Here is a 23,609-nt window from a genome sequence, read left to right on the forward strand (position 1 = left end):
TACGGCCCTCTTTGCCCACGTACTACAATCCGGTTACTTCGTGTGGCAAAACAAATTCTACCTACAAAAAGAAGGTACAGCCATGGGCTCACCACTATTCCCCCCCAATCACTAACTTTTACATGGAAACCTTTGAGCAAAGGGCTCTTGATTCTGCCACGCTAAGACTGACAGTCTGGCTTAGATACGTTGACGACGTGTTCGCGATCTGGCCGCACAGGCGACAAATGCTAAACACATTCCTTAGCCACCTGAACAAACAACACGAACGCATACAATTTACCATCGAGATCGAAAACCAAAATTCGCTTCCGTTCCTAGACACACTAGTCACACATCTTCCTTCAGGCAGTCTATCCCTCATGGTCTACTGAAAACCGACACACACTGGCCAATACATACATGCAAATTCATACCACCACCACCCATCACAAAAATATGGAGTCATTAATACCCTTAAAAACAGAGCTACAACAATTTGCTGTAACCAGCAAGCCCTGAAACAAGAACTAAAAATCATCAGCGACACATTCATAAATAATGGCTATAACAAAAATGCTGTTAATAAAATACTCCATAAAACTACAACAAAAACGAATCTAGATTACAGTAAAACCCTAGCCATCCCATACATTAAAGGGTTATCTGAAAAATTCAACAGAATCCTACAACATTATAACCTCAATGCCACCTTTAAACCACCCACTAAACTTAAAACCATATTCAACTCCTCTAAGGATCCTCTCCTCCCATTAGCGCATCCTGGAGTCTATTGCATCTGCTGCACCTGTAACTTACCGTACATTGGTGAAACAGGACGGACAATCCTTATACGCAAGAAAGAACACATTAGACACATTAAATATAACCATTATGGTGAAGCAGGCCTATCAGACCACGTGCTCAACACCTTACACCAAATCAACTGGAAAAGCACCTGCTCTTTACACCGCACAAAAACCTAGTACGGAAGGAAATTTAAGGAAGCCTGCGAAATCCTGATAAACCACCCAAATATCAACAACAAAGAAGGCATGAAAATTCCAAGGATCTGGATGGCACACATTCAGATAACACTAATAATAGGACTCTAGCGTTGGTGTATATATATTTTTTTTTTCCACCAGAGGTCAGGCCAACAATTGTCGTAGCAGTTGGTCAGTGTCTTTAACAAACCAGTTCGATTGTAGTGTAGCTTGTTTCCTGTGTATAGTTGTATGCTCCAGAAGATGACCTTGACATAAAGGGCGAAACATCGAATGTAGATTTTAGTTATATTAAACTAAAGTTTTTATTCAAACATGGTAGTTGTCTCCATAATTTTCAAAAATGCATTCGGATCACCGTGTAAGCCTAAAAGAAATGATATCCATAGTTTTGCTGATGAAAGTTTATTACTCCTACTCATTTCACGTATACAGAAATGATCTCAATTCATTTCTCTTATTGATAATAAACAAAACACCAGACAGGATAAGATTTTTCTTCACAAACTGATGTTTATCTTTCCTGGCATAAATACATTCACATCAATTGGTATTCTTTCTGCTTGGCTTAATGCTGATTTTCACCCCCTAGCCACTAACTCTATATAGATGTCAATCTCTGTATAGATCTCAAATCTGCCCAACTTTAGTGTTCACATGTTTAGGTTCTTACACAAAGGACCTTCCAATATTTTTTTGCTATTTTGCAGAGGAGGATAGTCTGGCTAATCAATGAATCCTCTCTCACTCACTTGCTTCAAAAATAAACCACGAATAGTGGTTTATTTTTGCCTCAGATATCTTTTGCAGATATTTCAATAGGTGCTGCTCCATTGAAAAGTTGTTCTCATATAACTGTAACCTTCAGTTTTCATGAATAGATTCCTTTTTCTGTAACTAATAATGACCTTCCTTACATACAACATGGCACCTGTATGCTATAGATTCTCTTACCTCACATGTGTAGGAATGATATAAAAATAATAATATAAATCAGGGCTGTCCAACTTTGGGTAATCCGAGGGCCACATTAAAAAAAAAAAGATTTATCCGATGGCTGCATCACAATGCGTATCTAGTAATTTGGTGTGCAGCAGAGACACAACCTCAATACCTGAACAAATGAACAACACTAATTGCACATTCATGTTCCCTGTGAGAACATGAATTGGTATTCTTCATGGGCCATATGCAGCTCGTGGAGAACCTGGAGCATGCGTGTTGGAACACAACAGTGTAAGAACGCTTCTTTGACACATCTAATATTTGAAAAACAAGTGGGTATATAGTGATGCAAAAACACCAAATAAAATTTCCAACATCGAGATTATCGATTAATGATAGAATTAAAATATATAATATACATTCGATTTAAATTGTTGTTTTATTTTTTCGCTCATGAAAATCAAAACCAACAGGCGGGCTGCACAAAATCGCACCTTGGGCTGCATACAGCCCATGGGCAGTGTTTTGGACAGCCCTGATATAAATTAAAGGTTCACGGACAGTTCATTGTGGGGGAAAAATCATCGTGAGGAAAACATATCGCAGGGAAAATTCATCGGGAGGAAAATTCATCATGAAAAAAATTTGCTAGAAAATTGAAATGATATTGCATCGATACTGATATATGAAAAGTAAATGCAGTGCAAGATAAATTGCACAAAATATAGTTTTTTTATGTATTTAATGTATTTTGTATTATGTATTTAATTTTATGTATCACAGGATTTACATAATGATGATAGGATTCACATAATTTTATTATCATTTTCTTTAATATAATTACTCAAGAGTGCACTTATTCTTAAACTAGCTCTGTAAATGATGACAGCATACAACATATCTTTCATATGCAGGAAAAGTGGAGTCATTTTCTAAATACACATGTATTCAATAACTGAAACATGTCACCTTCTGAATTAGTTCAGATAAAAAAATATATCATACCTGGAAGAATGTCTAAATGCACAGAACAGAAAAATGGTGAACATTTAGAAGAATAAACATTCTCCTTAACTATTTTTAAATATTTTATTCTCCATAATAACTATTCTAATTCCATCTACAGAGGAGCTGTAGTAAAAAAGAATATTAATAATTTTATATGGAATAAAAAAATTCAGAAAGCTACAGTAAATAGAATCGAAATATTAAATAATATATAAAATATTTCTTCTTTTTTTTCATATATTTATATATATATATTTTCATATATTTCTTTTTTTTTTTTTTTTTTTCATACATATCCACAAAGAATTTTCATGCGATTAATTTTCGCAGAATGAATTTTCTTTGTGATGAATTGTCAGCGATCAATTTTCCCCACAATGAATTATCCGGACATATAATTAAATATCAAATCTTTTTTTTTTAATTTATATGTATTTTAATAGTATAATGAAATTACTAACACTATTGTCCTGGAGGTAAAAGACTGCTGCAAGATGTTGTGACTGACTATCACATGTAACACTACATGTTAAATTAATTTTCTACTTTTGCACTTGCTGCTCTTTCTGACAATGTACCCACTCCTTCACAGTGTCGTGGTTACTTGAAAGAAACAATATAATGAGTTTTAAGGAAATATACAATTATACAATTCAAACAGGTTATTATGATTGCTCTCAAGTTAGATCTAAGGCTCTAATTAATTTATACTAATCACACATATTAACTTGCAATAACCACTAATACAATCAATTTAGTATAAATTCATAGGTAATCATCATGCCATTCTGATACATGTGACCATGAGTTAACACAATAACACACTATACATTAAGTTTAGCGTGATCAGATATCTACTCGGCCTCATGGGGCAAACAAATCTTAACACTATCTTGGGCCTATGCCTAGTTGTAGGCTATTCTTACAGCCCTTAAAGTTTAGTCCAATACAAATGTTCTCACAGGGAATTCACTCTCTTCTATAACTGGAAATAGGAACTCAAAGATCTACATTACCATCTCTGTCCTTAAATTCTTAAATTTCTTCCTGCCTTGTCTGGTCATCAAGGTCTTCAATATAGTCTTTTAAGAGGATATCTCCCGTTGATCTGTGCGAGTAGAATCTCAGCGGGAAAACTGGGAGGTGGCACGGTAGCGTCACCTTGAATGGACGGCATCAATTTGGTTCCTCCATCGCATGACAACGCACAGCTACCCTAGTGCACGGATATAGCTTGGCCCATTACGAACGCTACAACAGACGAACCAAATGCCTTCCACGACTAGCCAGGAACTTCCCCGACGACGAGCTCGACCACTGTCCGAGAGATCAGGAACCAGGAATCCAGGAAAAAAGATCTAGAATCATGCTTGCAAGGCCTTTTTGTTTAATTTTCTCCTCTCGGCAATTCTCGATCTTCGCGATGCGCTCCCTCTATTTTAGTCGCACGTGTGCCTGCTTTCCTTTCCTGGAAGACGCTTAGGTTTCCTTTTCCAGTACTTCTCTCCCTCCCTTCTTTTGCATAATGGAGGACGGCAAAAGTGACCCTTGAACCCTGACTCTTAGGCCATGCTAATTTAGTACTAGAGACTGGTTTTTTTTAAGTGGATTTGCCAGCTTACACGGATCTCTATATTTGGTTCACACTTAATACAGATTATATATAAAAGCTTATTATACAAATTTATGTAATTCCTAAATTTTAATTGTTTTGCACTCGTAAACAGCTTACACTTATCCTATTGTCAACGTTCCATTTTCTCTGCCTAAATTGTATTAAAGTTGTGACCTGAATAATTCACATTAAACATTTCTTTGCCCTTTCAGGACACAACAGCAGCATTATGAGAAGGGTCACTACCCAGTCTGGTTTCAACCTTTATTGAGGTCTCATCAGTGGGAGCCAGACAGAGAAGTGATACTAAGGTTGAAGTAATGCAGAAGCCATATTTCTATATACAAGTAGTCAAGATATTCAAGTTACTTCACGTGCAAACTTTGTTTCCTTACACTTGGATAAAGGATTAAACCAAGAATATAATTTCTTGGCATCTTTAATTTATACCTACTCACATCCCACTTTCTATGCAAAAAACCTGCTTCTTGCTTTCTTATTAATCTGTATACAGTCTCTAGGAGTGACCACTCTTTCTTTTGAAAAAATCTTGCTGGTATCAGGTATATTCCTCTCACTAATGCAGAGAATATTAATTGTGAAATGTTTAGGCAAATTAGTTATGCATGTAAAAAGAAGGTGATCCTGATGGGAGACTTTAATTACAGGAATATAGAATGGAAGGAGTTCATTCAGTTTCAATGGTTAAGTTTCATCAAGTGTCGACCACCACTCATTGACCTGAATTCAGCTGCTCCTAACATGGAGTACAATGTTTGCAATCGATTCACTGAATACAGTCGCTACTGATCTCAAGCAGTGATTGTATTCACTGAATGCAGTCACTGCTTGAGATCACCATATCTGGCTACCCTCACTTAGTTTAGCCTGTGGGTCAACACAGTTTACTGGAGTGTAGCCACTACCAGTTTACAGTAGCTTCTTGAAGCCATAAGTGAGAGTTGGGTATCCAGTGAGAACCAATCCTGCTGAACCACAATTATGTGCGACCATCCAAGTGAAGAGGTACTATTTCTCCATGACACCCCCATACAACTCCAAATAGGAAAAAGAAACACTAATCTGAAAACTGAAATTGATAGTAAAAATCTAGAGCAGGTAGAAAACTTCACTTACCTTGGAAGAGTAATTGAGTACAATGGTGAAATTACTAAAGATATAAACAGATGAATTAGCCAAGCATCCCAAACTTTTGAACAACTAAATAAACTATGGAAGTCAAGAGACATCAAACAAGTAACAAAAGTAAGAATCTATGAGACAATGGTCCTCCCAATACTTCTCTATGGAAGTGAATGCTGGAATCTCAAAATAAGCTGAACAGAAAAAATTATTAACTACTGAAATGGATTGGCTAAGAAGATTACTTAGAGTATCTCTACTGGATAGACTAAGAAATGAAGATATAAGGAAACAGCTAAAACAAGAAATAGCAATAACAGACAAAATCCAAAAAAGAAGAATGCAATGGTTTGGCCATGTGACCAGAATGTGAACAGAAAGATTACCAACTAAAGCACTGTATACACCGATGGAAGGTAAAAGATCCAAAGGGCTGCCCAGAATTAGATAGACAAAATAAAAGTGGATCTGAAAACCAAATCACAACAAGTGATACCAAACTGGACAGAATTGTTTGGACTCTCCAGGGACAGACAGACATGGAAAGAGTTCATTCAACCTTATCATCATCCACATAGATGATGAAAAAGAGAAGATGAAGAATGTGGAGGAGTGAGTTTGTGGAATTTCTGAGAGATAAGTATCTTAAGCAGCATGTGATTGAAGCAATTAGAAATGTTAATGTTTTGGATTTGGTGATAACTTCTCAAGATGTAGTTGTTAATGAAGTGTTGACACTGCCACTGGCTGGTGAGAGTGATCATGAGGTAACTGTTTGGGAAATGATGAAACAAGAAAACGTTACTGCCAAAAATGGATACATGTGAAATTTAAAGCAGGTGATTATAAAGAGCTCTGTAGTCAGTTAGCATCAGTACATTGAGTAGATGAGCTAAATGAAAAAAATGTTGACAATGCTTGGAAACTCACAAGGCAGTATCTGATGAAAGCAATGTATGACTGCATACCAGGTGTTAAGTGAGTAAATACAGTAGGAGTGAAATGGATGAACAGTGAAATCAAACAAACTGTGCTGAAAAAGAAAATGTTATGGAGGAGATACAAGACAGTTGGTGGTGATCGGATCCATGAAGAGTATAAATTGCAGGCTAGAAAGATGACGAGCATGGTAAAGAAAGAAAAGGTGTAGTATGAGAGCAGATTGGCTGGTCAGGCCAAGGTTAACTCAAGGGAATTTTTCCACTATATGGCAAGCAAGAGGAAGAATAATTATGGCAGATTGACACTAGTGGATAGTCATGGCAGCAGATTGACAGCTGCAAAGGATATAGTGGAATTATTGAACAAGCACTTTATCAGCATATATCATACTTGTGTAAATAATGCCGTGCAATATATAGAAAAGAGGCAAGTATTACGAGAATTGGAAGTGAAAGAATCAGAAGTGTATCAGATGTTGGTTGGATTAGATGTTCATAAGGCTGTGGGAATAGATGACATATCACCACATATTCTTAAGGAATATTCACCACGGTTAGCTATGCTCTTGACTTTGTTATTTTATGAAATTCCTTGTAGTGAGCAGGGTTCCTAAGAAATAGAAAAGGAGCAAGCAAAATAGTACCACTCCACAAGCATGGGTCTAAGAAAGAAGTCTCCAACTATAGGCCAGTCTGTATTACTGCAGTTGTGGTCAATGTGTTGGAGAGATCGGTAAGGAATAGAATACAGAATTGAGTTTGATGACCATAAAGCATTCTTTTGATGGTCAGCATATGGATTTGTAAAGGGTAGGTCCTGTTTAATAATATACTTGCATTTTATGATAAGGTAACAAGTGTGTTAGGTAAGTGTGTTAAACAAGTATTAGATAAGGGAGTATCATATACAGTGATATTCTTGGACTTTGCAAAAGCATTTGATAGATTGCTACATGATAAGTTGGTGTACAAGCTGCAGAGGATGGGAATAGATAGCATATTGGTCATGGATCAGAGCTTGCTCTCTGAACAATACCAGCAGGTTGTGTATGATGGGGTGATGTCTCCAAAAAAGTGGGTAAATAGTGGCATGCCCCAGGGTTCTGTTCTTGGACACCTGCTGCTTAATTTATTTGTAAACAATATATCATGTGGACTGACTAAGGATCTTCAGTTGTTTGTTGATGATGCAAAGAAGGGAAGAATTATAAGTAGCACTCTTAATGTTAATTCCATTCAGGAAGATTTGAACAGACTTTTTACTTGGCCAAAGTAGTGGGGTTATAATTTTAATATCAATAAGTGCAAGGTGTTGCGTTTTGGAGTGCAGAAAATAAAGCTGTGTACTATATCAATGGTGCTGTACTGCAGGAAGTGGATGAGATTAGAGATCTGGGAGTAGTGGTTGACAGTAGACTGACATTTAGAGGGCATATTGCTTAGAAGTACTCTAACATGTAGGGATAAAGAAGTGGTTGTGCCACTGTATAAGGCACTGGTCAGACCCACTTGTACTATTGTGCTCAGATCTGATTAGTGGTTTTCAGTGTGATGAGGAGACATTGGAGAGGATCTGAAGTCAAGTGACTAGGACATGTCAGGACTTTGGATTGCTGACTATGGAAAGAGGTTGAAGAAATGTGGATTGCAGAGTTTAGTGGATAGGAGGGAAGATGCAATATGATAGATACATTTAAGTTAGTGAGAGGATTTTATCAGATGAATCCAGAGGGAATTATAAAAAGAGTTGAGGGTGAGAGGGGAAGCACCAGAGGTCATCCCTGGAAGTAATGTAAAAGTGTGGTGAAGAGGGGTATGAGGAGTAAATTTTTTACATGGAGAATTGTCAGTGAATGGAATGAATTCCAGAATATGTTGTTAATGCAAAGAGTGTTAAGGATTTTAAGATTCGGTATGATAAATATGTTGTCAGTTGAAGGAACCTCCCACAATGAGTCTGCCAACTCCATGGAGGGTGTAATAATAATAATAATAATAATAATAATAATAATTGCATATCATTTGTCATCTCTTCTGTTTAGAGAAGATATAATAGTTCAGATGAACTGCATCTGAACATTTTTTATAATACAAGAGACTTATGCTAATCAATTACTGGAACTGAATGTAGTTATGACAAACTTTAAACAGAATCAGAATCATGAAGATTGAGCAAATTAGAGGCAAATTAAATAATAGATTGATTTAGAAGACAATTGTTCATAGGAAACTATTAAGAAAATTTTTGTTTTGGACTGTGTGGTATCCTGGACAACAACCCATGGCCTTAATATTTTATTGATATAAACCCAGCTTATTAATGAAATTAAATATCTTACACTAAATTTTTTCATACAGAATTACCCATCTCGTTACAAATACTTGCACTCTCATTTCTCTAAAATATGTGTAAGTGCTTTGATTTAATTCCATATTCAAGTCACTCCTCCAAATGTCTGAAATAATGTCTTTTATTAAGTTACCTTGTCTTCGAAGAGAAACATTTCTAACATAGAATTCATGTCATAGACAGAATATGGACTTTTCAACTGAAGATAATTTAGCTTGTCTTATGTGGAGATGTTAGACTTCTCAGAGTTTTAGTCGTCCAAAACAGAGCACTTGACAGATATAAATACACATGATTCATCAATTCATCTATGATGAATGTAAACATGTACTATGCAAACATGAAATCTGCTGCAGAAAATCCAGGTAAATCTTTTGATAAAACACTATTTATCTTATTTCTGTGTCCTTTACTTATTAAAACTTTCAGTACTTGGTACTTGTATTAATTATTCAGTGTAAAAACATAAGTACTTCTCATAATTCAGTACTTAGTTAATATAGCATCATCAAAGTTAGTGATCTCTTCAATTGTTTCTAATTTTTTACAGTTTTTTTAAATAAACTAATTATATTTACAATATTATTAATCTTCATTATGAATGATTTTTTTAAAAAAAATTTTTATTTTTAGAGAATGGTCAGAAAAAGGCTGCTGGCTACAGAGTTATAATAGAACACATACTACGTGTGCATGTGATCATTTGACTAACTTTGCTGTGATTGCAGAACTCAGAGAATTGCAGGTGTGTATGTGTGTGTGTGTGTGTGTATAAGATACCAAGAAATTATATATATACTTGATTTTAATCCTTTACCCAAGGAAGCAAAACAATGTTTTGCACATGTATTCACATCTCAGCTACTTGCATATCCAGGCTAATGAATTCACATCACTTGCCTTAGTATGAATCCTATAATGCAAAGCACACACCTTTTCGGACGTGTAAAATGCTATGCATAATGGAAAGGGCCACTACCCAGACCAGTTTCGACCTTTAATGAAGTCTCATCAGTGGGAGCCAGACCCAGGAAAGATACCAAGGTTGAAGTAATGCAGAAGTCATATATATATTTTGTATACAAGTAGCCAGAAGGTACTAAATCTTATTAATAAAAATCTCTGGATGAGAGAAAGATGTTGAAAGTCTTTTTGCTTTCTGGTGTAAAGGATTAAAACCAAGTACAGGTAACCCTCATATAATGCTGTACTTGTACAATGCGGTTTCGATATAACACGGTCTACAAATTGTAGTAACATTTTATCTTTTCATATATTTTTCATCGCACAACTTAAAAATCAAGTAGTGAATTTATATGAGGGGAAATACCCTTTATCACGCATGTACATCAATTGTTTACCATATAAAGTGTTTATTCTTGAAAATGGTCTTTGCTTCTGCCAGGAAAGCGCATTAAAAATCATAAGTGTGTTAATCTCAAGCTGAGCACTTTATTTTCTGGTGAGTTACATACAATATGTAATACTTTTTTTATGTAAAAATTTTTTATTTTTATAGTAATAGCCACTTAGAGGGTTTTGGTGATATGGTTGAAAATGAAATTAGTGAATGAATTGATGGGGAAATAGATTTAAATGAGGAGGAACTGGTACAGTTAATAGATGAGGTCGAACCAAATCATGGGGAAGATTCTGCCGAAATTTCTGATTGTTATAAATCCATTAAAGAATTCAGTTTAAAGAAATTAGCAGAGGGATTGAACTTGGCAAGAAAGTTAGGAAGTTATTTTACAGATAATGATCCCTCAATGGAACGTTCTGGAAAATTCATGAGACAATTGTATAATTGTTTATCTCCATATATGAACTTAATAAAAAATCGCAGTATAGTGGAAAGCAAAGTCTTATTACTGATTTCTTGATAACTAAACCAGCCAAAGTATGCAATGAGAAATATACAAATGATGTCTAAGAGATTTTAAATGATGACAACATCCGGCCACTCGTAAATTAAGAACATCTACGAAATGTTAGTTTTGAAGACAGTGATGACGATTAAAATATACACTTTATTTTATTTTGCCTAAAACATTTATGCATTATGTGCAATGAAGTTTACTTACAATTTGTATTTTTATAAGTTTATACTATGTATTTGTTTCTTAACTTACATGAATTACCTGAATTAAAATAGTTTTTGTTGGATACGTCATCATTTTTTATATAATTAAAAAAAAAAAAGATTTTGGAACAGTCTTGCATAACGCGCCATTTCTTGGAACCTAACATCCATGTTATTATTACTATTTGACACCTCCAAGGAGTCCAAGGACTCGTCATGGGAGGGCACCTACTCTACAACTCCGTCTCCACCATTCAATCACCAACTGACCACAGCTTCATCAACACCATCTACCGCTGACCACCACTGGTATTTCCACAGACAATCACAAACATCCATGCCCACAGCGGGATTCGAACCCACAGCCTTTTTTGAATGGAGAGTGGATACGCTATCCACTTGGCCAACCAGACCCGCGGGTTATACAAGGGTTACCTGTATATAATTTCTTAGTATCATTAATGTATAGTAGAACCAAGGTAAAAAACTTTAAACATCTTTCTCTCATCCAGAAATTTTTATTAATAAGTTCTAGCACCTTTTGACTACTTGTATATGAGATATATATGACTTGTGCATTACTTCAACCTTGCTATCTCTCCCAGGTCTGGCTCCCACTGATGAGACTCGATAAAAGTCAAAACCAGTCTTGGTAGTGGTCCTTCCCATTATTCATAACATTTTCACATCTGAAAGGGTGTCTGCTTTGCATACAAGTAGCTCAGACATGAATATATTTCACATGCAAAACATCGTTTTACTTCCTTGGGTAAAGGATTAAACCAAATATATAATTTCTTGGTATCTTTAATGTATAGTAGAAGTAAGGTAAAAAAACTTTCAACATATATATATATAATATTTGTAAGTTGACCTGAGAGTTTATAGGAATACATTCGCCGCCATACCACAAGTTGCCCTAGCCAAACCTAATAGCAAGCATGCATGCATGCATGCCGAAGCGCCCATGTATTCGCCTACTATTGTTCCATTTTGATAAGGTTTCACTGGTCTGACAGCTGTTCAGACCTCTTTATTTTAGTAAATAGTTAAGAAATATTTATCAATGGCAAATTGCATTCCTCAAAAGAAAAAGATAACATGATTTGGTGTAAAGTAGATGACTTAATGAAATGATATAGGAACTGCAGATGATAAAGAAGTTACTGAAAAGGGATAAAGACAGAGATGAAGAGTAATGGTATGAGGAATATAAGACTCAGCCAGGAAAGTAACTACTGTAGTAAGGAATAAAAATGAAATATGAAAAGAGACTAAGACTACACGCAATGGAAAAATCCTAAGGAATTGTTTCATTATGTAAGCCAGGAGGGAGAAAAATGATTGTGGATGAATGACCATGTTAGATGAAAATGGAGAGTTGAGTGAGTAGTGCAGATAGTAGAGCTTTTTTATGAAACTTTATTATTATTATTCGTGACACCTCCAAGGAGTCCGAAGACTCATCGTGGGAGGACACCTACAACTGTCTCAATCACTACACCAAACCTCTACTACGAATCATCTCTATCAATGCCACCCACCTCTACCACTACCACAACTAGTTTTTTTTTTTTTTTTTTTTTTTTTTTGTCTGTAAATTGCATGTGTTCTGAAGGAAATTTATTGGAATATTTCATCCTGGAAAAAGCAGATTGTATTCCTGGAGGGATTGGAAGGGTTGAAGGTTTAGAAGTGCATGAGAAAATATGTTTCAAAATTGACTTAGCTGTTCAATGAAAGTTTGGCTACTGAGAAAGTGTGAAAGAAGTGGAAGGATCGTAAGATAGAACCATTGCATAAGGGTAGTGTTCAGTGGCGGCTGGCGAAAATTTTAAGTGGTGGTGCTGCATATACAAAATAAGAAAAAATATCTCATTTTTTTCTAATCAGTAACCAATGTATTAATAAGTAAATTTACATATTACAAAAACTTTATTAAAAATATTTCACCCTCACTACGAACACACACCAATAATAAAAGTTTCGTACACAGAAATGAAGTGCACAAGCATACAATATATCTGTAGCGACACTGCAAAATGAGCAGTGTCAGATTCACGTGTTTTGACAAGTGCAAACGAATATCGGCAAGTCTAGCCGGAACTAACCGAACATGGAAATTCCAACACTGTGTTGGATCGTAGTGCATTTGTTTCATAATCTTTTTTTTTTTTTTTTTTTTTTTTAATGTTGGACCCATATACAGGAGGATGGCTGGTCAACCTATAGTACGTTAGTACAGTATATGGGTGAGGGTTGTGAAAGGAGAAACTTGTTTACATTTGATTTGAACATCTGTATATTGTATTCTTTGGAAAATATGTCAGGGGGAAGACTGTTCCACAGTATTGCAGTAGCAGGGATGAATGAGGAGGAGAAGAAACTTGTTCTGTGGGTTTCGAGGTGTACTGTAAAAGGATGTTGGACAGCAGCTGCTATGTGTTCCATCCTTAGTACAGGGTGGGAGAATTATTGATGCATTATTGATGAATCTAAAGCATTAATCAAACAATTCCAATTATTAACTATTCAATCAATGTCAAAACATAAGCGGTAACCTTTAACATGTTGTATTGCATTTATATAATGTCGTAAGCATTGTTATTATTTATAAATACAAACAAAATTTAATTTTTTCGTTTTTTTCTTGGGGGTGCTGCAGTGTCGCAGTGCTCATGTACAAGCTGCCACTGGTAGTGTTAGAATGGAGTCATCAAACTACAGACTGGTTTGTATTTCTTCTGTCGTTAAGATTTTGGAGAAATTAGTGAGAGATCATATACAAAATTGTTTTATTGTACAATGAAACCTGTGGAGAATTTGTGACTAAACAAACACACGTAATAACCACAGTGATAAGTTTTATTCAGTAATTATTTCATCCTAAGTATCTTAGGACATCATCAGTACAGTTAAATCAAACAATGCTAGAAATAACATGCAGTTAGGATGCATGATTACAATGGAATCCCAATATATGTGCAGTAGCGTGTTATAGAATTATATTAAAATATATCTGGAGGGAAAAAAAATTACATTAAAATAAGATAACATATATATAAAAATTATTTTACACAATTTTGTATGACAATTTCCCATACTTTAGGAATAGCAATCTTTTATTTTTGCTTGAAACTCTGTTGAATTTTTAATTGATGAGGCTGAGTGGCCTATGTGAGGATGGAGAAGGTTAGATAAAAATCTTGATAATTTTTAAGTAGGGGCTGCTAATAGAATCCATGACTGTTTTTCTAGATACCATATCATATCATTGAAAAATGAATTTACTACTCTGAGATCGAAATACATACACCAAACTTAATTATGATCCTACAAAAAGACAGCTCAAAAAAACTGAACAAGTTACTTGAAACCATTTCCTTAGATGAAGAAACAATAAAAAAATTCAGGACATACCATGCTAGGCCTCCTAGAATATATGGTTTACATAAGCTTCACAAGAATAATGTTCCACTCAGAATCGTCGTAGATTCTATTAGCAACCCGACTTACAAATTAGCAAGATTTTTATCTAACCTTCTCCGTTCTCACATAAGCCACTCAGCCTCGTCAATTAAAAATTCAACAGAGTTTCACGCAAAAATAAAAGACATTCAACCATTGGAAACTGACATACTAATTAGCTTCGACATTGTCTCCCTCTTCACTAATATTCCCCATAAGGAAACGGTAGACTTGTTAACTCAAAAATTTCCATCCGATATTGTTGAATTATTCAAATTTGTTATTATGTCTGGTTACTTCACTTGGAAAGAGAAAATTTACAAGCAAGAAGAAGGAACAGCAGTAGGTTCTCCCTTATCACCAACCTGTTTCTAGAATACCTTGAAGAAAAAATTTTTCACGTTTAAACCCAAACCAAAAATTTGGCAATGATATGTTGATGATGCCTTTGCTGTCTGGGGTCATCCTTAATAAGAACTACACCTGTTTCTAGATAAAATAAACTTTCTTCATCCTCGCATCAAATTCATGCTAGAAAAAGAATCTCCACAGGATATTTCTTTTCTGGATTTACACATCCAAAGAAAAGAGGATGGTTCCATCTTCACTTCTGTCTATCACAAGCTGACATTTTCAGGTCACTACATTCACAATTCTTCTGCTCATCATCCATCTCAAAAATTTGGCATCATTAAATCATTAGTAACCATAGCATACAGATTCTGCTCCTCTGAAGAATCTCTAAACCAAGAATTGGAAATAATCAAAAATACACCCATACTAAATGGATACAATCTTAAAACAACTCAAAAAATCATCAGTCACTTACCCACACATCAACCTAGACAAGAACAAGCCTGTAGGATTCCCATACCTTATGTCAAAGGTATCTCCGAACGTCTTTCAAAAATTATGAAGAAATACAAACTTGATACTACCTACAAACTAATCAACCAGATCTATAACTTGTTACCTTCTCCTAAAGACAACCTCTCACTTCTGATGCTACCATTCATGTGCGAGGTTCCATGCTCCTGTAAATTGTCTGGTAGATATGTTCATATATGCATTTCAGAACATCAAGACCATATCCGTCTTATCAAACCACAGAAATCTGGCCTCGCACAACATAGAATTGAAAACCCAAACCATAGGATCCATTGGAAAAAGACCAAACTTGTGCATAGATCTTTATATAAACATGAACGTTTATATAAAGAAAGCACTGAAGCCCTACTTCACACACCAAATCTAAACCGTAATGATGTTCTTGCTATTCCTAAAGTATGGGAAATTGTCATACAAAATTGTGTAAAATAATTTTTATATATGTTATCTTATTTTAATGTAATCTATTTTTTTTTTCTTCCAGATATATTTTAATTTAATTCTATAACACGCTACTGCACACATATTGGGATTCCATTATAATCATACACCCTAACTGTATGTTATTCCTAGTATTGTTTGAATTAACTGATGTCCTATGATACTTAGGATGAAATATTTACTTATTAAAACTTATTACTGTGGTTATTATATGTGTTTGTTTAGTCATATACAAAATTGGGCATGCACACACAAGAGTAATATTATCTGTGAAGATCATGGGTTTTTTAAGGGGTGCTCTATTTCAGTAAATTTATTATTATTATTATTATTATTACCCCAAGACCTCATGGAGTCAAAGACTCATTTGGGAGGTCCTTTTGTCACACACACAGCTCATCATACCGTGCCCTGAACACATTCAAACTCCTTGTAGAAACCCACTCTCAGGCAAGGCATTCCAATCATTTATAACTCTGCACGAAAAAAACCTGCCTCTCACTCCCCTACTCACACCCTCTTTATACAGTTTCCAGGGATGACCTCTGGTTCTCCCCCGATCTCCCACTATTTTCTGTAGAACTTCTCCAGCATTGATTCTATAACAACCCCTTACCAACTTGTAGGTCTCTATCATATCTCTCCTCTTCCTCCTGTCCACCAGACTCTGCAAATTACATCTTCTCAATCTTTCCTCATACTCGACATTCCAGAGGTCAGAAACTACCTTAGTCAGTCGCCTTTGGACCCTTTCCAACATCTCTTCATCCTTCTGAAAACCAGGTGACCAAATCTGGGCACAATAGTCCATGTGTGGCCTAATCAAAGCCTTATACAATGGTACAAGAATCTGCATCCTCTACATGATTCCCACAGGCTGTGTTGTCTTCACTATTTTGGCTATGTGTCCCCTAAATTTCAGATCCTTATCCACTATCACCCCTATTTGCTTGCTGTTTTTAATAAAACATCAACAGTGTTTGATGAGGGAAAGATATATATACTGATTTTTTTTTAATTCTGCAAAGCCATTTGACAGGGTATCACATGATAAGTTGGTATTTAAGTTGTAACACATTGGATTAGATATCAGGTTGGCGAACTGGATTGGAAATTTGCTGTCTGAGAGATTTCAGAGCAATCTCTGTGTGAAGTAGTATCATGGAAAAGGAAAGTCACAAGTGGGTTTCCATAGAGCTTGGTGCTGGGAATTTTGCTGTTTAACCTTTATACCAATGATATTGTCAATGGATGACATGAAATTATTCAGGCTGCTGATATGGCCCTTTAGGAGGATTTGAATAAGCCTAGTATTGTTCCGAAATGCGTTTATGAACATCAACCTAGACAAGAACAAGCCCATAGGATTCCCATACCTTATGTCAATGCCAACTCCAAACACCTTTCAAAAATTATGAAGAAATACAAACTTGCTACTACCTACAAACCAATCAACCAGATCTATAACTTGTTACCTTCTCCTAATGACAAACTCTCCCTCTGATGCTATTTGGCGTGAACGAGGTTCCACGTTCCTGTAAATTGTCTTACTATGGACAGACAAGTAGATTTGTTCATAAACCATAGGATCCATTGGAAAAAGACCAAACTTGTACATAGATCTTTATATAAACATGAACTTTATATAAACTTTATATAGATCTTTATATAAACATAAAGGGTGTCCCAAAATTCACGCAAGATTTAAATTTAGCGCCATTTGTGCGGTAAAGTGTTGCCAATGAGAAAAAAAAGACAGCATGACAACTGACAGTTCAGGGTTATTAAAAATGGAGCGCTACACAAAAGAACAACGCATTTTCATTGTTGAGCAATATTTTAAAAATAATGAAGGTTTGGCAGCTACAGTTTGCAATTTTCGTACAAAATATGGTCGGAATAGTGATTTAACTTCATCAACTGTGAAAAGATTAATTAAAAAATTCAAGGAAACTGGATCAATTAGTGATCTTATACACTCTGGCCGTCCTTCAACAAGTCGTTCAACAGAAAACATCGAAGCAGTTCGTGAGAGTGTTGCTGAGAGTCCAGGAACATCAATTCGGCACCGTGGTCTTGAATTGGGCATTTCAAGAAGCTCTCTACAGCATATTCTCACGAAAGATTTGCATCTTTATGCTTACAAAGTTCAATTGACTCCAGAACTGAAGCCTACTGACCACACACAGCGAAGAGAGTTCAATGAATGGATTATGGAACAACAACAACAACAACAAGTGGATGCTTATTTTTCAAACAAAATCATCTTCAGCGATGAGGCTCATTTTCATCTTGATGGCTTCGTTAATCGACAAAATTGTCGCATTTGGGGTTCAAAAAATCCAAGAGTGATTGTTGAGAAACAAATGCATCCACAACATGTCACTGTTTGGTGCGGATTTTGGGCTGGAGGCATCAGCGGTCCATTCTTCTTCGAAAATGCGGCTGGTAAGGCAATAACAGTTAATGGTGCTCGCTATTGCGACATGATAATCCAGTTTTTTGCGCCTAAATTGCAAGTAATGGATGTGGACGCCATGTGGTTTCAACAAGACAGTGCCCCATGCCATACAGCCTGAGAAACAATTCAATTACTGCATGAGTCATTTCCTGGTCATGTAATTTCCTGTTTTGGTGATCAGAATTGGCCGCCCAGATCATGTGACTTAACTTCTTTGGGGTTTTTTGAGGTCTAAGGTTTATGTCAACAAGCCCACGACCACCCATGCCTTAACGGAGGAAATTGAGTGCTGTATCAACAAAATTCAGTCACATTTATGCAGAACGGTCATGGAAAATTTCGACAAAAGAGTGCATATGTGCCAGCAAAGCCGTGGAGGCCATTTAACTGATATGCTATTCCATGCATAACCCTATACTGTATACTTTATGAATCAATAAGAAATTACAATTTTTAATTAAGAACCTGTATTTTCTATCAAAATTACTTCTTGCGTGAATTTTGGGACACCCTGTATAAAGAAAGCACTGAAGCCCTACTTCACAGACCAAATCTAAACCGTAATGATGTTCTTGCTATTCCTAAAGTATGGGAAATTGTCATACAAAGTTGTGTAAAATAATTTTTTATATATGTTATCTTATTTTAATGTAATATATATATATATTTTTTCCCTCCAGATATATTTTAATTTAATTCTATAACATTCTACTGCACCCATATTGGTATTCCATTGTAATCATGTACCCTAACTATGTTATTCCTAGTATTGTCTGAATTAACTGTACGGACAATGTCCTATGATACTTAGGATGCAATATTTACTTATTAAAACTTATTATTGTGGTTATTACTTGTGTTTGTTTAGTCATTAATAATAATAATTGTTTAAACAATAGGCTTCTGTATTTCATTTTTATTGTTTTTTTAATAAATATATTTGTAAACATAAATATAATAATCAAATTTAGTTTTTATTCATTCTAACCCATCTAATCCATAATTTAAATACAAATATTAATAAAAGTTTTATTCTAAGAGAAATACAACTTGTAAATTACAACTTAACCACTTCTATAAATTCCTCAAATTAAGAGATTTGATGAATTTATAGAAATATTTAAGTTGTAATGGTTTATCTCTTTTTTCTTTTATTCAATCTAATAAATATATAATAATGTCATTACAGTATAATAAGCCAAACAGCTATTTTTCTGGTGAAGTTAATTAAATTAAGGGGATAAAAATCCCTTATTATTTTACAGCCAGCATGCGAAACTCTGAGATCGAAAACTACGATCTAAGAGTTTCATGCCGAAGAACTATCGGCGAATCCAAGCGTAAGTGAACACCTGGTAGTGCAACACCAAGGCAACTCGAAGCAAAGGTGGAGCAAGCTCCCTCACTATCCTTGATATTTTCTCATAATGTAAAACACAGCTCCTAGGAGATGTAATACTGCCATACATTATGAGGAGAGGTCACTACCCAGACCGGTTTCAACCTTTTTTGAGGTCTCATCAGTGAGTAGGTAGACCTGGATGATATCAAAGTTTAAGTGAAAAGAACTTACATACCTTCACTATACGAATGCCAGAAAGGTGTGCCCATATATTATAACTAAGATAAAAAGTCAAACAGCTTTTTATCTTAGCTTGATGATGAATCACAGAACAGAATAATATATGGGCACACCTTTCTGGCATTCGTATAGTGAAGGTATGTAAGTTCTTTTCACTTAAACTTTGATATCATCCAGGTCTACCTACTCACTGATGAGACCTCAAAAAAGGTTGAAGCCGGTCTGGGTAGTGACCTCTCCTCATAATGTATGGCAGTATTACATCTCCTAGGAGCTGTGTTTTACATTATGAGAAAATATCAAGGATAGTGAGGGAGCTTGCTCCACCTTTGCTTCGAGTTGCCTTGGTGTTGTACTACCAGGTGTTCACTTATGCTTGGATTTGCCGATAGTTCTTCGGCACGAAACTCTTAGATCATAGTTTTCGATCTCAGAGTTTCACATACTGGCTGTAAAATAATAAGGGATTTCTATCCCCTTAATTTGGTGATTACAGTATGATGAGTTCTTTATTTTTTTCTATTAACTTTATTTAAAATCAGAGATTATATGCATGATACATATTTTATTTGCTGTAAATTAATTTTTTAATAGTATTATTATATTCAGAAACTTCTGTGTGTTTTCAATAGATTCCAGCATCTCAGCATGAATTTCTAAGAGCAGTAATTTCTGTTGGATGTGCTATTTCTCTTGTGTGCTTGTTGGTCACTCTGATTGTGTTACATCTTCTTAGGTAATTTTTCATTTTTCTGATTAAAGAAATAAAGCATTATTATTATTTGAGAGCCAAGCCTCACTGCTTTTTTTTTGAGACTCACACTCATTAAATATTTTAAACATACAGTGCCTTTGTATCACATTTGAGTTGAGTTTTTATTTTTAACTAATTTATTTTTTGCATATTTTTCCATACAAATCTGCATACAAAGCAGGAAATTATGACCAACTTATGAGTATACTAAATTCTGTGAAATGGGATCGGTTACTGGATGGAAAGAATATCGACAGTGCATGGGAAGCATTTAAACAATACTTAAATGATGCAATATCAGAATGTGTCCCAAGAGTTCGAAGAATAAATAGGGTAGGAGTCAAATGGATATGTAATCTTATTAAGCAAGAGATTCATAAGAAAAGGATGATGTGGAAGGAATGCCGTGTACATAAGGATGACGTGCATTATGAAAATTATAAGCAGTGGGCTAGAATAGTAACAACTCTTTTATGGAAAGCAAAGTCTGAGTATGAAAAGAAACTGGCTCTGCATGCTAAATACAACCCACAAGAATTCTATTGATATGCTGCAAGTAAAAGAAAAAATGAATATGAAAGAGTAACTCTTCTAAATGCAGATGGCATGAGGGTTAGAGATGCAGAAGAGGTTGTTCAACTAATGAGTGCCCATTTTATTAAAAGCTATCAACCTGGTGTATGTTACATTGTGCTTACTGCTACCTCTTCGCTGGATGAAGAAATTCAGGTGTATGAGGATGAGGTATTAGAGCTGTTGCAAACTGAATAAGAATTCAGCAATAGGGACTGATGGGATAACAGCATGTATGCTAAAAGAGTGTTCAGCTGAACTGGCTATTCCTTTGACCAGGCTGTTTAATATGAGTCTTAGAACAGGGAAGATTCCTCAGGAATGGAAAGAATGTGTGGTAATTCCATTGCATTAGGGTGGTGTAGAGACTAGTGTCTCAGGAGTAGTGGTGAAGATTTTGGAAAAATTGGTTAGGGCTTGCCTTCAGAAATGAGTTGACAGTGAATCTCTACTTTGCAATGAGCAACTTGGGTTTACTAAGGGAAGATCGTGTTTTAGCAACTTGCTCACATTCTATAACAATGTTACCATTAAACTAAACAAGGGGAATGGATACACCATGATACTTTTGGATTTTGCTAAGGCTTTTGACAGAATATAGCATGGTAGACTGTTGCATAAATTGGAGATTATGGGATTGGATTATAGAATATTAGCATGGATAAGAGGATGGCTGACTGACAGATATCAAAAAGTGGTATATGGGGGATGTGAATCAGCAAGATTTAAGGTAACCAGTGGTGTACCACAAGGATCAGTGCTTGGTCAACTATTATTCAATCTATACATTAATGATATTGGGAAGGATTTGACTAGTGACATACAGCTATTTGCTGATGATGCAGAGATAGGTGGGGTAATCAGGAATGCTGCTGCTGATATGCAGTATTGCAGAATGATTTGAATAGGCTGGAATTGTGGGCATAGGAAAATGGATGTCAGTAAATATAAAGTCATGTATATCAAGTAGAAGTAGATATCCAACGTCATATTATATTGGTGGGAATACGCTTGAAGAAAATCATGAGGCTAGGGATCTGAGAGTGTTAGTAGATAGCTAGTTGAAGTTCATGGGCCATGTAGCAAAGATTGCAAATACAACTCAAAAGATAATTGCCATGCTGAAACAAATGTTCACATGTAAAGGTAAGGATGTCATTTGGCCTCTTTACAAGGTGTTAATAAGACCTCACTTGGACTATTTGTGCAGGTCTGGTTTCAATTATGATTCTGATATATTGGAGAGAGTGCAAAAGGAGATGTTAAAAATGATATCAGTATTATGGAATACTGATTACGAAGACAGATATTGAGAATTTGTAGACACTAGCAAACAGGAGAAAGAGGGGTGATATGATTGAGACTTACAAACTTCTGAAAGGATCATACAGGATTTCGATTGATGGAATTTTTCAATTTTTGGAGGGTGGGGAAAGGACAAGAGGGCATCCTTGGAAGCAAGCTGAGAATGAATGCCACTAAGAAGGGGGCGAGGGCTAGAGTTTTCTCTCATAGGTTGGATTGGAATGGACTGCCATTGGATGTTGTGAGTGCAAGCAGTGTGAATGAATTCAAGAATAAGTATGATAGCTGGTGCGTGTATTATGTGGCCTCCTTCGATGAGTCCCTGACTCCCTGGAGGTCTCTCTTAATAATAATAGTAATAATATTTTTTGTATTTTATTATTTATTTATTTATTTTCCGTAGTCTAGTCAGTGGTCTTAAATTAGGCAATGAAACTCATCTCCCACATAAAGGCTTTCATCAACATTGGGTGTAGATTGGGATTCGAATCTACAGCCTTGGTTAGAGAAGAGGTTTGCTAACCAGGCTGGTAGGTCCTAAATGTCACAAAGAATGCCATATCACATGTTAAATCTGTGAACACAAAACACCATACTTGTTAACAGAGCATTCTAAACATCCACAGTCTTTCAATCTATTGAAATTTCTGAAATCAAATTTCTGCATGTTCCTGATACAGTAGTCTCAACAGCTACAGCAACCTGTAGAGATCTGATTCCTAATAACAATGAATTCCAACATTACTAATAACTCTCCTAGCCTTTCATCATCAAACAGATTTGCAGAAATTGAGGCACCCCACTGTCACTCTTCTTATCCTAGACTCTATTCCTTCATTCATGACTTTTTGATAGTTATTGTTGTTACTTTTATTATTATCTTCAGACTTCCATGCAGTCCAAGATTCATTGTGGGAGGTCCCTCTGTCACACACACACGCACACACACACACAGCTCATCATACCATGCCTTAAATACATTCACATTCTCTGCAGTCACCACACTCTCATGCAGTGCATTCTAATCATTTGCCACTCTCCAAGCCAAAACTTTCTTCTCACTCCC

At 35.5% G+C, this 23,609-nt stretch overlaps 1 protein-coding gene across 4 annotated transcripts in view; it reads left to right on the forward strand.

The window, feature by feature from the left end:
* Positions 1-23,609, forward strand: part of LOC150095436 (latrophilin Cirl-like) — a 343,806-nt gene that overhangs the window by 218,936 nt on the left and 101,261 nt on the right. For all 4 annotated transcript variants that reach the window (XM_090409783.1, XM_090409782.1, XM_090409784.1 and 1 more), the window contains 2 exons: positions 9,622-9,733; positions 20,544-20,647. In XM_090409783.1, the coding sequence (XP_090265909.1) occupies positions 9,622-9,733; positions 20,544-20,647 (216 nt within the window). The remainder of the gene's footprint in view (positions 1-9,621; positions 9,734-20,543; positions 20,648-23,609) is intronic.

This window comes from Typopeltis vanoorti, chromosome 20 (assembly GCF_054136105.1).
Source record: "Typopeltis vanoorti isolate ZY-2024b chromosome 20, IOZ_Tvanoo_1.0, whole genome shotgun sequence".
NCBI classification, from domain to species: domain Eukaryota; kingdom Metazoa; phylum Arthropoda; class Arachnida; order Uropygi; family Thelyphonidae; genus Typopeltis; species Typopeltis vanoorti.